The sequence below is a fragment of the Drosophila suzukii genome, chromosome 3 (assembly GCF_043229965.1).
Source record: "Drosophila suzukii chromosome 3, CBGP_Dsuzu_IsoJpt1.0, whole genome shotgun sequence".
In the NCBI taxonomy this organism is placed as follows: domain Eukaryota; kingdom Metazoa; phylum Arthropoda; class Insecta; order Diptera; family Drosophilidae; genus Drosophila; species Drosophila suzukii.
Genome location: NC_092082.1, coordinates 7,488,681 through 7,503,924, shown reverse-complemented (window position 1 = coordinate 7,503,924; position 15,244 = coordinate 7,488,681). Strand labels below are relative to the sequence as shown.

Sequence of the window (15,244 nt, the reverse complement as noted above, 5' to 3'; positions counted from 1 at the left end):
TGCTTACTATAACTTAAACTGCTTGAACCGATAACATTTAACGGTCTCGCGGTCCGTTGTGAATTCAAATCAAAAGACTTGCCTTGTCTTAAATTAAGTCTTTTATAGTCCAGCATTCAAGTTCAATGATAGTATGCATTCTTCTGCGTAGTACGTATTTCATTCATAGGCTGCTGCTAGACCAGATAATTTGAGTGGCGACGTAACACTAGATTGGAATTCCCCAAGGCAGCAAAGTCTTACCCCCCATGTGGACCGCCGTAAAGTTATGACATATATAGGTCCCGGAAGTGGCATTATCAACCAGGCATTGGCATCAGCATAAACTTGGCACAGTTATGGTACATTCGCGATGCTAATTTAAGCACAGCAACGCCGATAAGCTGAAGACGGTGCTTTTTTAATTGCGGATTCTGGATAAGTGGTGGGCTTGACCCTAACTTTTCAGAGTCGTTTGATAAAACAGCGTGGCCACCAGGCTATAAAAGGCGATCCCCAGCCATAGGCACCATTAGTCGCGATCGCGCTTCGAAATCGTCAAGTTCAGTGGATATAAATAATAACATATAAAGTGAAAAGTGCCTACAAGTGTTAATAGTCTGGAGCCAGATCTTCAGGAAGGACTAACAACTCAGCAGTGTCCTGGCAGTAATGGATTACCAGTGCTAACTATTAACAGGATAATCCTGTATATAAAAATTGAGCATAAAACGTACTTATTAGCCAAACAGAATGGCAAACAAAGTGATTTTCGTATCCTTGTGGCTGCTACTTATGTGCTCTGTGTGGGCCAAGGATGGAGACATTATAATGAGTGATGACGAGGATATAAAGTGAGTGGAACCGAATGTGGAAAATTATGTGAATTTAATCAATTAATGTGATTAGCAATGTACAATGGTGGATTGCCAAATTTATTATAATCATATTTACATTCAAAAACTTACTAAAATGCCACAAGTACAATAATTTTACTAATGGAATGTGATCTTTGTTTCTCCTTACAAAATTGTAACAAGTTTAAAAATAATGAAAAGTTTTGACATAAATTGAGTGAAGAAAAATGGTCTTTTTTGACATAAAATATATAAAAGTACATTATTTCAACTCCTTTCATAACTAATTTTATTTATGTACTAGACAGTCGCACGAAAAAAATATTTTTAAATTTGAGTTAAGAAGTCTAGAAACTTTTAAAAAATGCCAATTATATCAACCCTTGCCTTCGTTAAATAGTAAACTTATTTTTTAAAAGCAACCATAATAATAACGTATTCAAGATTTATTAAAGTTTTATAGAGTTTTAAATGAATGGCTTAGGTCAAAACTGACTTTAATTCCTAGGTTTCAATTAATATAAGTACTAGCATTTTACATCTAGCGAGGTCTAACAAAATGCATTCCTTTAAATATCCTTTTTATCCTAGTCCTTTAAATATGTCGTTGAAACTTAACTGCTCAAATGTATATATATATTTGGAATTAAAAATAAACTTTAAAAAACAAAAACGAAAAGATTTAAAATTCTTATCTGTTTAAAAATAAGCTTTGTGCCTTAGTAAACCCATATATTATTCGCAAATTTAGCCCGCTGGTCCAGGCCGCACCGGAAGCCGTCGATAAGGAGAGTGAACGCGACCAGCGCCACATTAGCTTCAACATCCTCCAAGCCCCCGCAGTTAGGTAATGATAAGTCGGAAGAAAGGGCGATAATTCGCCAAGTTCAGCGGGAATTATATAACTCGATTAATTGTGTTATGTTATAGTGCGAGATACAGTTACGGTGGTGGAGGCACTGGAGGTGGAGGATATAGCGGGAGTGGAGGATATGGTGGCAGTGGAGGATATCCCGGAAGTGGAGGATATCCCGGCAGTGGAGGATATGGCGGCAGCGCAGGATATGGCGGCGCTATAAAGACGTCTCATTCTGCTGGAGCTGGGTAAGCCTAATCTGCCAATCGGGTGAACTTTCTTCAAAACAACAATTTATTACAGTGGAGCATTTCTAACCAAGACCTTGGGAATGTTTGGCATTGGGAAGGGGTAAGTAGGAGCCATGAAGGTTATACAACCTAGTGTATCGTATCTTCTGTATTATATAGAAATCCTGGAAATTTCTACGGAGGTGGTGGTCAGTTTCTGGCAGCCTTTGGAAAGTGTTCGGCCATGCAACTGCCCACCAATGTTCAGTCCGAGTGCCACAATGGACGCTGCAAGGTCTTCTGCCCAGCTGGCTACAGTTTCGGCCAGGACACACAGTTCTTGGAGTTGTTCTGCAGCAATGATGGATGGATCATAGGCAATTCTGTGTACACAGAGGTGCCTCCTTGCCAAGCCCAATGCCAACCCAGATGTCAGAACAATGGTATATGCATCTCCGCAGGAGTTTGCCAGTGTCCGGAGAATTTCTATGGACCTTTCTGCCAGCAAAAGAAGTCAGTATGTGCTTCCCTTCCAAGTCCGCCAAAGAACTCCAAAGTGTCTTGCATGAATAAGTGAGTTCTTATACGATTATATGCGCTATGGGTCCCAAAAAATTACTTTCATTTCAGTATGTGCAATGCCGTGTGCATGAGAGGATTCCAGTTCCCAGATGGCAGTGGTATTACCAACATTGAATGCCGCAACGGCCAGTGGGTCCACACCAAAACAGGGTTGACCAAGGCCCCTGACTGTGCCCGTGGGTAGAGCCACTGAAAAGTTGGGACTCTTCTGATTTTAATTTAATCTTTCAGCTACTTGTTCGCCTGCCTGTCAGAACGGAGGTCAATGCATTAGCTTCAATGTCTGTGAATGCCCCAAGATGTTTCGGGGAGCCAATTGTCAATACAGTTAGTATATAATCTATAGGTTTTTTGCAAATAAGTACTTTGGGTACTCGACGAATAATACTCTTAGAGAACCACTCTCTGTTGAAATCGTATTTTGTATTATTTTTCTTTAATATTAAACACTTCAATTCATTATTACAATTCTACAGATATTAATGCATGCAGTGTGAATAATACAAACTTTAATGGCAACTATAAGTGTGCCTATGAAATGGAGGAGGCTCGTTGCACATTCAGTTGCCCCCAGGTAGCGGGATTAAAGATCGAAGGTCGCTTAGACATTGAGTACAAGTGTAGCTATCAGCAAGGACAGTATCTCCCTAAACCAATTCCAAAGTGCATATTTCGTAAGTTTCAATTATTTTTCTATGAATATAATAAGCTTCTTAACTATAAGGACGATTGAACATAGCACAAGCTATGCGACGTTGTTCTTGTCGTGCGTTATAAAAGTTATATTACCAAAATATAAAAAAAATTATTTTAAAAAAAATATTATTACAGCTTCTGGATATACCATTCGCTCGAAATCATCCATGCATGGTGTAATGCATAAGACAGGGATCTATCAACACGGTGTGAGTGGAGAAATGTCTTACGAAATCCAAACCGAACGGGAAAAGCTTTTGGCTTTGCTGGCGAAGTATCGAGATCTGGAAAGAAGAAGTGTAAGTTAATAGTAAATGTGCATAAAGTGGTCTCGACTTATACTAATTGAGTAATATTTAATTAGGAATGGTGGTCATCGGAGGAATCGGTTGTCACCCTCAGTAGTTATTCCCTCTACCAAAGCAACGACTTAGAAGTCGTTATTGACAAGACCCCGCGACCGGCTCTTTGTACTACTTGGGGTGGTATTAACATGAAGACCTTCGATGGTCTGGTCTTCAAGTAAGTGCAGGTGATAAAACTAAATGATTGGCACTTTTCAAATCATATATTCCCCACAGGGCTCCTCTTTCATGTTCCCACACGCTGGTTACAGACAAGGTTTCGGGTACTTTTGACATTATCCTGAAGGCTTGTCCTTATGGTTCCGGGTATGGTTGCGCCCACACCCTGAAAATTCTGTGGCAATCGGTTCTGTACACTTTCGAGAATCTAAGTAAGAGTCTATAAACAGAAGCGATCACTTAAAATGATGTACACCCAAACTTTTCTTACAGATGGTACCATGCAGCTGAGTACTCCCGTAAAAAAACTACCCATGCCCGTCCAGGTTATGGGCATGAAGGTCATGCCCGTGGCCCAGCATGTCCAGATCGACCTGGAGTCCGTTGGTCTGAAGCTGGATTGGGATCATCATCAGTATGTCGCCGTGCAGGCTGGCCCCCAGATGTGGGGAAAAGTGGGTGGTCTATGCGGATCCCTGGACGGTGATTACAACACGGACTTGTCCTCCAGAACGGGCAAAAAGTTGGCAACTGTAAAGGCCTTCGCAGATGCCTGGCGCGTCGAGGATCACAGTGATTTGTGCCAGGTGGAAAACAGTGCTGAGCTAGAATTTGGCATTGACTCCTGTGAGCAATCTAAGCTCCAAAAGGCTGTCTCCGTCTGCGAGCGTCTATTGGGCAACGAGAAGCTCGGGGATTGCATTAAGCCCTTCAACTACGACGCCTTGATCCGCACCTGCATGGCGGACTACTGCAATTGTGCCAATCGTGAGCATCCGGAAAGCTGCAATTGCGATGCCATCGCCATGTTGGCCAAGGAGTGCGCCTTCAAGGGCATCAAGCTGGAGCATGGATGGCGAAATCTGGAGATATGTCGTAAGTAAAACGGGATAATTATAAAAAAAATGAATATAATCTAATTATTCTCGTGCTCTTCAGCCATCAGCTGCGGTTTTGGACGCGTCTATCAGGCTTGCGGTCCCAATGTGGAACCCACCTGTGACACGGAACTGGCCATACCAGCCTCAAAGGGCTCCTGCAACGAGGGTTGCTTTTGTCCGGAAGGAACTGTCCAGTACAAGGAGGCCTGCATTACCCGTGAACTTTGCCCCTGCTCCCTGCGCGGCAAGGAGTTCAAGCCGGAGTCGACGGTCAAGAAAAATTGCAACACATGTACCTGTAAGAACGGTCAATGGCGTTGCACGGAGGATAAATGTGGCGCCCGCTGTGGGGCCATTGGAGATCCGCATTATCAGACGTTCGATGGCAAACGCTACGATTTCATGGGCAAGTGCTCGTACCATCTGCTGAAGACCGAAAATATGTCGGTGGAGGCGGAGAATGTGGCCTGTTCGGGAGCCGTTTCTGAGGGAATGAACTTCGCCGCTCCCGATGACCCATCGTGCACCAAGTCAGTGACCATCCGATTCGTCCTCCGCGATGGTACTCCATCGGTGATCAAGTTGGACCAGGGACTGACCACCGTCGTGAACGACAAACCGATTGTCAAGTTGCCCAAGATGCTGGGGCTGGGCGAGGTCCTCATCCGTCGGGCAAGTTCCACCTTCCTGACCGTGGAGTTTGCAGATGGCATTCGCGTCTGGTGGGATGGAGTTTCGCGGGTCTATATCGATGCCCCTCCCAGTTTGCGTGGCCAAACGCAGGGTCTGTGCGGAACCTTCAACTCGAACACACAGGATGACTTCCTAACACCAGAGGGCGATGTGGAGACGGCTGTAGAGCCTTTTGCCGACAAGTGGCGCACCAAGGACACTTGCGATTTCAAGGCCGAAACCCATCAGGGCCCTCATCCCTGCACTCTAAGTCCGGAGAAAAAAGCTCAGGCGGAGAAGTACTGCGACTGGATTCTGCAGGACATCTTCCAGGACTGCCATTTTCTGGTCGAACCGGAGCAGTTCTACGAGGATTGCCTGTACGACACCTGTGCCTGCAAGGACGATCTGTCCAAGTGCTTCTGCCCCATCCTGTCGGCCTACGGTACCGAATGCATGCGACAGGGTGTTAAGACGGGCTGGCGCATGACGGTCAAGGAATGCGGTGAGTTTTATAAGCCTTAGTCCTTGAACAAAACTGAGCCCATATTTAATACAACTTATTCCATTGTACTCCTTCCCCAGCTGTGAAATGTCCCATGGGCCAGATCTACGACGAGTGCGGCGACGGATGCGCCTTGTCCTGTGACGATCTTCCTGGCAAAGGATCCTGCAAGCGGGAGTGCGTTGAGGGGTGTCGCTGCCCCCATGGCGAATATGTCAACGAGGAGGGTGAATGTGTGCCCAAGCAGAAGTGCCATTGCAACTTTGATGGAATGTCCTTCCGGCCGGGCTACAAAGAGGTGCGGCCAGGACAGAAGTTCCTGGATCTCTGCACCTGTACAGATGGTGTGTGGGATTGCCAGGACGCGGAGCCAGGTGACAAGGATAAATATCCACCCTCATCGGAACTGCGCACGAAATGTGCCAAGCAACCTTTCGCCGAGTTCACAAAATGTGCACCCAAGGAGCCAAAAACGTGCAAGAACATGGACAAGTATGTGGCTGATTCTTCGGACTGTCTTCCCGGATGCGTTTGTATGGAGGGTTATGTCTATGATACCTCCCGCCTGACCTGCGTCCAGCCCTCCAACTGTTCCTGTCATCATGCCGGCAAAAGCTACGATGACGGCGAGAAGATCAAGGAGGACTGTAATCTTTGCGAGTGCCAGGCAGGCAACTGGAAATGCTCGAAGAATGGCTGCGAGTCCACGTGCAGCGTCTGGGGCGATTCCCATTTCACCAGCTTCGATGGCCATGACTTTGACTTCCAGGGAGCCTGCGACTATGTTCTGGCCAAGGGAGTTTTCGACAATGGTGATGGCTTCAGCATAACCATCCAGAATGTTCTATGTGGCACCATGGGTGTGACTTGCTCCAAGTCACTGGAAATCACACTGACTGGCCATGCTGAAGAGTCCCTGCTTTTGAGCGCGGATTCTGCTTACAGCATCGATCCCAACAAGACTCCTATTAAGAGTGAGTATATACCATTTTATATTACATCTTAAGTGATATCTATTTTATATTTCCCTAGAACTTCGTGATAGTGTCAATTCGAAAGGTCACAATGCCTTCCACATCTACAAAGCTGGAGTCTTCGTTGTGGTGGAAGTGATTCCCCTTAAATTGCAAGTGAAATGGGACGAGGGAACTCGGGTTTACGTAAAGCTGGGCAATGAGTGGCGTCAGAAAGTCAGTGGTTTGTGCGGCAACTATAATGGCAATAGTCTGGATGATATGCAAACTCCCTCGCTGGGATTGGAGACTAGTCCCATGCTTTTTGGCCATGCCTGGAAATTGCAACCCCACTGCTCGGCTCCGGTGGCTCCCATCGACGCCTGCAAACAGCATCCCGAGCGTGAGACCTGGGCTCAACTGAAGTGCGGAGCTCTAAAGTCGGATCTGTTCAAGGAGTGCCATGCCGAGGTCCCCCTGGAGCGTTACTGGAAGCGCTGCATCTTCGACACCTGTGCCTGCGATCAGGGCGGCGACTGCGAGTGCCTGTGCACCGCCATGGCAGCCTACGCGGATGCCTGTGCCCAAAAGGGAATCAATATTCGATGGAGGTCCCAGCATTTCTGCCGTTAGTAATTCAGTTTGAATTGACTTTCTTTTAATTTTATACTTTATATAATACTTTATTTCAACCTGAACCGTTTACTTGTTTTACATTTAGCCATGCAATGTGATCCCCACTGCTCGGACTACAAGGCCTGTACCCCAGCTTGTGCTGTGGAGACTTGTGACAACTTCCTCGATCAGGGAATCGCAGAGCGCATGTGCAACCGGGAGAACTGTCTGGAGGGTTGCCACATCAAGCCTTGCGAGGATGGATTCATCTATCTGAACGACACCTATAGGGATTGTGTACCAAAGGCCGACTGCAAGCCCATTTGCATGGTGAGGGAGGGCAAGACCTTCTACGAGGGTGACATTACCTTCACGGACTCATGTGCCACCTGCCGATGCTCCAAGCGCAAGGAGATTTGCAGCGGAGTAAAATGCGATGTTCCCCTGACGACAGCACATCCGGCTCCCCTCATCGAGGGCACCACAGCACCAACTCCTATGGCCACCCAAAATCAGACCAAGTGCGTCAAGGGATGGACACGATGGTGCGACAAGGATCGGGATGCCTCGGATAAGAGTGTGCGGCTGAATGATGAGGAGAAGGTGCCTCGTTACGATCGTATGGAGAATGTCTATGGAACATGTCTGAAACAATTTATGACCAAGGTGGAGTGCAGGGTGAAGGGAACCCATGAAGCCCCTGAACAAATGGACGAGAATGTGATTTGCAATCTGGAGGAGGGTTTGAGGTGCATTGGCAAGTGCCACGATTATGAGCTGCGTGCCTTTTGCCAGTGCGATGAGGAGCAAGTTCCTGATTTGCCCAAACCCACCGAGAAACCACAACTCGGCCTGGCCTGCGATGCAGGGATTGTGGAGTACAAAGAATTCCCTGGAGATTGCCACAAGTTCCTGCACTGCCAGCCCAAAGGAGTCGAGGGTGGTTGGATCTATGTGGAGCAAACCTGCGGGGAGTACATGATGTTTAACCCCACTATGTTTATATGTGATCACATAGCCACTGTCTCAGAAATAAAGCCCAGCTGCGGCGTGAAACCCAAACCACAACCTGAGCCCGAACCCATTAAACAATGTCCTCCCGGCAAAGTAAAGTCAGATTGTGCCAATCAATGTGAACACACCTGTCATTATTATGGCAGCATCTTGAAGAAGCGTGGTCTCTGCCAGATCGGCGAGCACTGTAAGCCAGGTTGTGTGGATGAACTCCGACCAGATTGTCCTAAACTTGGAAAGTTCTGGCGAGATGAGGACACCTGTGTTCATGCCGATGAATGTCCTTGTATGGACAAGGCTGAGCACTACGTTCAGCCTCACAAACCCGTGATCGGGGAGTTTGAGGTATGCCAGTGCATCGACAATTCCTATACCTGTGTGCCCAATAAACCGGAACCCGTTCCCAAGGAAGATGGTTTGTAACTGGCTAAAAATCATATATCATATATAATATTCAATGCTTTTTTTAAGATGGTGAAAGGGATGTGTTACCTCTGGTTCCCATTTTGCCTGTTACCCTCACCCCACCTCTACAGTGTGCCCCAGAACGGTGAGAAATCCCTATCATTATTAGAATCCCCAGCCAGCTAAGATATTTTCCTTTTCAGCCTCATTTCCAAGATAGAAAACTCGGAAAATTCTGAGCCTGACAGCATTTTCAACGCAAGTTCTCAGCTGGCACCCGAACACGGCGCGAAAATGGCTCGTCTGACCAAGGATCATCCGAAGGGCAGCTGGTCCCCCAGCATAAACGATCAAATGCAATATCTGGAACTGAACTTTGGAAAGCCAGAACCCTTCTACGGTGTGATAATGGCCGGCAGCCCTGATTTCGATAACTACGTTACACTTTTTAAGGTGAGTCCATCCTTACAATGTAAATAAATCCTATTTTTTATTGATTTCAATTACAGATCCTTCACAGCCATGATGGAATCGCTTATCATTATCTGGTGGACGAAACAGAAAAACCTCAGATGTTCAATGGTCCCTTGGATTCACGGGCTCCAGTACAGACTCTATTTAAGATTCCCATCGAAGCGAGCTCTCTTCGCATTTATCCCCTTAAATGGCACGGTTCTATCGCCATGCGTGTGGAACTGCTGGTATGCGGAGATAAGGTGGCACCTACACCATTGCCCACTGTTCCAACAAGCCCACCCATAACCGAGAGCCCAGCTAAATTGGTGGATCAAGAATGCATCGATCTCATGGGAGTGGATGAGGGTAAGATGCATCAGGACCAGGTGCAATCGAGCAGTTTGTGGCAGCAATCCAAACTTGGCAAGAAACCACAGCTACTGGAATTGCTAAAATTGTCAACACCATTGGCTTGGCGTCCCCTGGCAAATAGTCAAAACCAGTTCATTGAGTTTGATTTCTTGGAGCCACGAAATATTTCTGGATTCGTAACCAAAGGTGGTCCGGATGGATGGGTAACTGGCTACAAGGTGATGTTCTCGAAGAAGAAACCCACCTGGAACACAGTACTCTCAACTAACGGACAGCCACGCATCTTCGAGGCCAATATCGATGCTGAGTCTGAGCGCAGACATCATTTTAAGAACCCTATACTGACGCAGTACATAAAGATTGTACCGGCTTACTGGGAGAGAAACATAAATATGCGCATTGAGCCCCTGGGATGCTTCTTACCATATCGTAAGTATTTGCTAACATAGGATCTCAGATAAGCGCGTCCCTAAAAGGATTTCGATCTCGCAAACACCACTTTCGCCTCGAAAAAACATATCAAGAATACGTTCGTCTCAATTTCAGAAGCGCTTTGACTCAAAAGTACTTAGGTCTTGATTTGAAGGACTTTTCTTCATAATAAGTGGGGAGATGAATTCTCAGATAGAGATCATTTGATCTCGCATTTTTTCCGTTCTCAATTTTTCTGGGTGTATATGTTTCGTATCCTTCTTATCCTTCTGAACAGCTGAAATTCAACGACAAGTGCCTGTGGAAGAGAGCAAGCCAACAAAGTGTAACATCTGTGATGGGGTCTCTACTCCCAGTTCGACCACCGTATGCCAGTGCCAGGATCAAGAATTCTGGAATGGCAGTGACTGCGTTCAACACAATCTCTGTCCTTGTATAGAGAACTATGTTAGCTATCCAATAGGTAGCAAGTTTGAGAACTCGGCCTGCGAGGATTGCGTCTGCGTGCTCGGTGGTCATAAGAATTGCAAGCCCAAGAAGTGCCCGCCCTGTCAGGATCCCAAATTGCGGCCTGTGATTACCAGCGACTGTTTCTGTAAATGCGAGGCCTGTCCCAAACACCAAAGATTGTGCCCATCCAGTGGAGATTGCATTCCCGAGGTGCTTTGGTGCAACGGAGTGAGGGATTGTGCTGACGATGAGGACTCCAGCTGCAGTGACTCCTTTACGGTGGAGCCCGAATTCGAACATAAAAAGAATGAGTGTAAGTTTAAGCTGGGTAAACCATAATACCATATGATCTGTATAATATATTTGTATATTCTTCTCCAGCTGAGATCATCACATGTCCCGTGCCCATTTGCCCGCCTCAAATGACGATCAGAATAACCGAAAAGAAGTCTAGAAAAATGTCAAAGATGTTCACCTTCTCAAAGCAGGTGTCGATAGTGGACGATGGAACGACCATCACCAAGACCAAGTTCATCTCGTCCAACGAACAAATTCTGGCAATGCCCAGCCAGGAATTGGACTTCCAACTGGAGGAGCAGTGCGACGAGTTTACATGTGTACCCACTCCCAACAAGCAAGTGAACAAGACCGAGACAATCACATGTACGGAACCCAAATGTCCTGAGAAATACGATGTGGAGCTGGACATGAGTGCGGCTAAGGTGGGTGACTGCATGAGATACGCCTGTGTCCTTCGACCAAACAAAGATGATGTATGTGAGATTAGCGGCAAGAGTTTCACCACCTTCGATGGAACTGTTTTCAAATATGGACCCTGCAGCCACATCCTGGCCAGAGATATTCACAAGAGCAGTTGGTCTATATCGGGTAGGATTTATTACTTAACTTCTTTACTGTCCTACCACTTATGTATTTCATATTTTTCCAGTCCATCAGCAATGTACCGATGAGAGCCGCAAGGTTTGCCACAAAGTGATCACCATTCAGGACACTGAGGCGGGGAACGAGTTGATTCTTTTGCCCCATCTAAAGCTCAAGTTCAATGGCTTCGAGTTCACAGTTCAGCAACTGATCAATTCACCGATTTGCAAGGCTTCCTTCGTGGTTTCCCAGCCGGGCAAGACCCTACTGGCCGTATCCACTAAATATGGTTTCTGGGTACAGCTCGATGACATCGGAATCGTCAAGGTTGGCATCTCATCCAAATTTAAGCGCACTGTCGACGGTCTGTGTGGCTACTACAATGGAAACCCAAAGGATGACAAGAGATCGCCGGAGGGTGAAATTATTCCGAATACTGAGAAGTTCGGCGACAGTTGGTATGACAAACGGATTCCCAAGAACCAGTGTGGAGATCTCAAGTGCTCCAGGGATATGCAGGCTAAGGCTTTGCAGCTGTGTAATATCATCCAGTAAGTAACTAATAGAACCCAGCTTGAATCAACTGTGTTCAAGACAATTTATGTGTAATTCCAATACTCAAGATTTTCAGAGATTTGATATATGGCCGTTTTTCTCCACAGTCATCCAACCTTTGCCCGGTGCCACAAGGCCGTTAATTACAAGCAGTTCCTTAACAATTACTGCCTAGAAGCTGCCTGCAATTGCATGATGGCCAACAATGGGGATCCAGCGGCCTGCAAGTGCAACATCTTGGAGAGCTTTGTGAAGAAGTGCCTCAGCGTAAATCCGCTGGTGCAGTTGACCACTTGGCGAGCCGTTGCCCAATGCGAGATCAATTGTCCTGCGCCGTTGGTTCATACAGACTGTTATAAGCGACGCTGTGAGCCATCCTGCGACAATGTTCACGGGGACGACTGTCCGGTGCTTCCAGATGCCTGCTTCCCGGGATGCTATTGTCCAGAGGGAACAGTTCGTAAGGGTCCCAACTGCGTACCCATTTCGGAATGTAAGGATTGTGTGTGCAACGCGTTGGGTGCCTCCAAGTACATGACCTACGACCGCAAGAGCTTCAGCTTCAATGGAAACTGCACATACCTTCTGTCGCGAGATGTGGTTCTCCCTGGTGTCCACACGTTCCAGGTGTACGTCAGCATGGATGACTGCAAGAAGTTGGGGCAGCCCACTCCCGTGGAGGGCGGCAGCTGCGCCAAATCCCTGCACATCCTCAATGGTGATCATGTGATTCATGTCCAGCGCGTTCCAGAGAAACCGAAGTCGCTACAGGTCCTGGTCGATGGATTCGAAGTTAAGAAGATACCGTACAAGGATAGTTGGATTAGTCTGCGGCAGGTGGTGGGCAAGGAATTGGTCCTTTCCCTTCCCGAATCCCATGTGGAGCTGACTGCCTCCTTTGAAGATCTGATCTTCTCCTTGGGCGTACCAAGTATCAAGTATGGCAGCAAGATGGAGGGACTTTGTGGCGATTGTAATGGCAATGCGGCCAATGATCTTCAGGCTAATCCGGCAAAGAAGAAAGCCGGGCTAGATGTGATCCAAAGCTGGCAAGCGGATGAACCCAAGTTGGGTTTGGTGGAAGAGTGTCTTAGTGAGAATGTGCCCAAGGAGCATTGCATTCCCCTGCCGCCTGAAAAGGATCCCTGCCTGCAATTCTACAATGCAGAGCTGTTTGGCAAGTGTCCTTTGGCGGTGGATCCCATTTCCTATGTCTCCGCCTGTCAGCAGGACATCTGCAAGCCTGGCAACACCCAGCAAGGAGTCTGCGTGGCCTTGGCTGCTTATGCCAAGGAGTGCAACCAGCATGGCATATGCACCAATTGGAGGAGGCCCCAGCTCTGTCCCTATGAGTGCCCAAGTGATATGGTCTACGAGCCATGTGGTTGTGCCAAAAACTGTGATACCATTAAGGCCATGTCTGAATTCGATGCAGTGAGTCTTAAAAGCCAGGCGGTGATTCACACCGTTAAGAGTGACGAAATGTGTTTGAGCTCGGAGCGTTTTGAGGGCTGTTTCTGTCCCCCTGGAAAGGTAATGGATGGTGGCAAGTGTGTCCCTGAGATAGCCTGCTCGAAATGCGATGATGGAATTCATTTACCTAACGACAAATGGCAGAAGGATAAATGCACCGAATGCCAGTGCGATCAGGGAGGAAAGACCTCTTGTGTGGAGAGGAAGTGCCAGGTGGAGGAGAATATCTGTGCCGAGGGCTACAAGCCAGAGACAATTGTCAGCGTGGAGGAATGCTGCCCAAGATATCGATGTGTTCCAGAGACCAAGAACCCCACCAAGCAGTGTCTGGCTCCTCTAATGCCCATCTGTGGTCCTGGACAGTTTAAGAAACAGAAGATGGATGTTAATGGCTGTGCCCAGTACATATGCGGTAAGTTAGTATCGCTACAGATAAGATCTCAAATCAATCTTAACTGCTTTTAGAGTGCAAACCCAAGGATGAGTGTGAGATTGTCAAGCTTCGAGAATTGCTACCAGGCGAAGTGGTTGTCAAGGTTGAAGAAGGTTGTTGTCCCACTCAGAGCATTGAATGTAAACCACAGTTGTGTCCCCAACCACCTGTTAACTGTCAAGAGCGATTCTACGAGGTCAAGACCACCAAGGAAGGCGGAGCATGTTGCCCCAAACACACATGTGGTATGCAAGGGATCGTTTATGATACAATTTCCTATCTTTAAAAATACCCATATTATTTTTCAGTACCTCCCAAGGACCTGTGCATTGTTCAATATGAGCTCGAGGAGTCCTCTAAGTTCACCAAGCAGGTTGGGGATAGATGGACGCATGCCAAGGATGTTTGTAAGCAGGAGACATGTTCTTATGGTCCCGATGGCAATGCCCAGGTGGTTAGCACCTTGGAGCAGTGCATTACAGACTGTGCCCCAGGATTCAGCTATCAGAACTCGGACAAGACCAAGTGCTGTGGAAAATGTGTCCAGACATCTTGCATTTTTGAGCAAAAGCTATATGAAGTCAATGCCATTTGGAAATCGGTTGATAATTGCACTACCTATAGTTGCCTGAAGAAGGATGATCAGTTTTTGGTTACCACCTCAAATGAAGTGTGTCCTGATGTTGGTAATTGCCTTTCCCACTTGTTGTACCAAGATGGCTGCTGTCAGCGATGCAAATTGGAGCCACTTATTGAGGATAAATGTAAGTAGATTCCTAATTCCTTAGATCGATCTAAAAAGATTCTTCGGTTTATGCAGCAACTTGCCTACCTGTTTCTTTGGCTGAGTCACACACTAAGGAGATACTCAAGTTCCCGGTGCAAGGACATGGATCCTGTGTGAATGCCGAACCTATTCAAGGCTTCACCGACTGCGAGGGTGCCTGTTCCTCTGGTTCCAAGTACAATACAATCACCGACATGCACGAAAAGTATTGTACCTGCTGCAGCATTAAATCCTATCATCCGATCTCAGTGAAAATGATTTGTGAGGATGGCCACACGTTTACACAGAAGGTATAGGAGTATCATTTAAAATTAATCAACAAATTAAAATATATTTTTATTTCAGCACGAGGTGCCTTCCAATTGTGGCTGCTCGCCGTGTTCGGAATTCTCGGATGCCGTGATCGATGTGCGAATGCAGCCGGATGTGCAGTCCCCACTTCTGCACTTACTTGGCAACCACGGGCACTAACAAATAATCGATTTTCTGGGAAAATTATTTAATTAGTTTTAGGCAAAGCGAACATTTAAAATAAAAATTTGAAAAAAATCAAACTGGTTTTAACAATGGGTTAATCCTCAAAAATATTATCAGCTCGCTAACCGAAGAAAAGGGTTGCATACTCATAGGCTTAT

General features: G+C 46.6%; 1 protein-coding gene across 2 annotated transcripts; it reads left to right on the top strand.

Moving 5' to 3' along the window:
* The first annotated feature begins 520 nt into the window (after nt 1-520).
* Hml (hemolectin) lies at nt 521-15,147 on the top strand. Of its 2 annotated transcripts, XM_036814632.3 has the most exons (27): nt 521-833; nt 1,588-1,683; nt 1,767-1,940; nt 1,996-2,043; nt 2,103-2,495; nt 2,553-2,680; nt 2,736-2,831; nt 2,981-3,178; nt 3,336-3,499; nt 3,565-3,722; nt 3,782-3,936; nt 3,998-4,600; nt 4,664-5,782; nt 5,863-6,756; nt 6,815-7,363; nt 7,457-8,779; nt 8,836-8,914; nt 8,973-9,222; nt 9,279-10,026; nt 10,307-10,792; nt 10,861-11,367; nt 11,429-11,912; nt 12,024-13,801; nt 13,855-14,067; nt 14,131-14,586; nt 14,643-14,899; nt 14,955-15,147. In XM_036814632.3, exons 1-27 carry the CDS (start codon nt 733-735, stop codon nt 15,078-15,080), a joined length of 11,583 nt encoding a protein of 3,860 aa, XP_036670527.3. In that variant the 5' UTR covers nt 521-732; the 3' UTR covers nt 15,081-15,147. The 2 variants fall into 2 exon arrangements, with proteins under 2 accessions (XP_036670527.3, XP_070852812.1); XM_070996711.1 differs by lacking the exons at nt 14,643-14,899; nt 14,955-15,147 and having other exon boundaries at nt 14,131-14,609.
* Nucleotides 15,148-15,244: the final 97 nt, after the last annotated feature.

Excerpts from the sequence above, each read along its gene's own strand:
- Hml (XM_036814632.3), top strand. The coding sequence starts at position 733 with ATGGCAAACAAAGTGATTTTCGTATCCTTGTGGCTGCTACTTATGTGC. Across the intron at positions 3,500-3,564 it reads GAGATCTGGAAAGAAGAAGT|GAATGGTGGTCATCGGAGGA; the intron begins GTAAGTTAATAG and ends ATATTTAATTAG. Across the intron at positions 4,601-4,663 it reads GCGAAATCTGGAGATATGTC|CCATCAGCTGCGGTTTTGGA; the intron begins GTAAGTAAAACG and ends CGTGCTCTTCAG.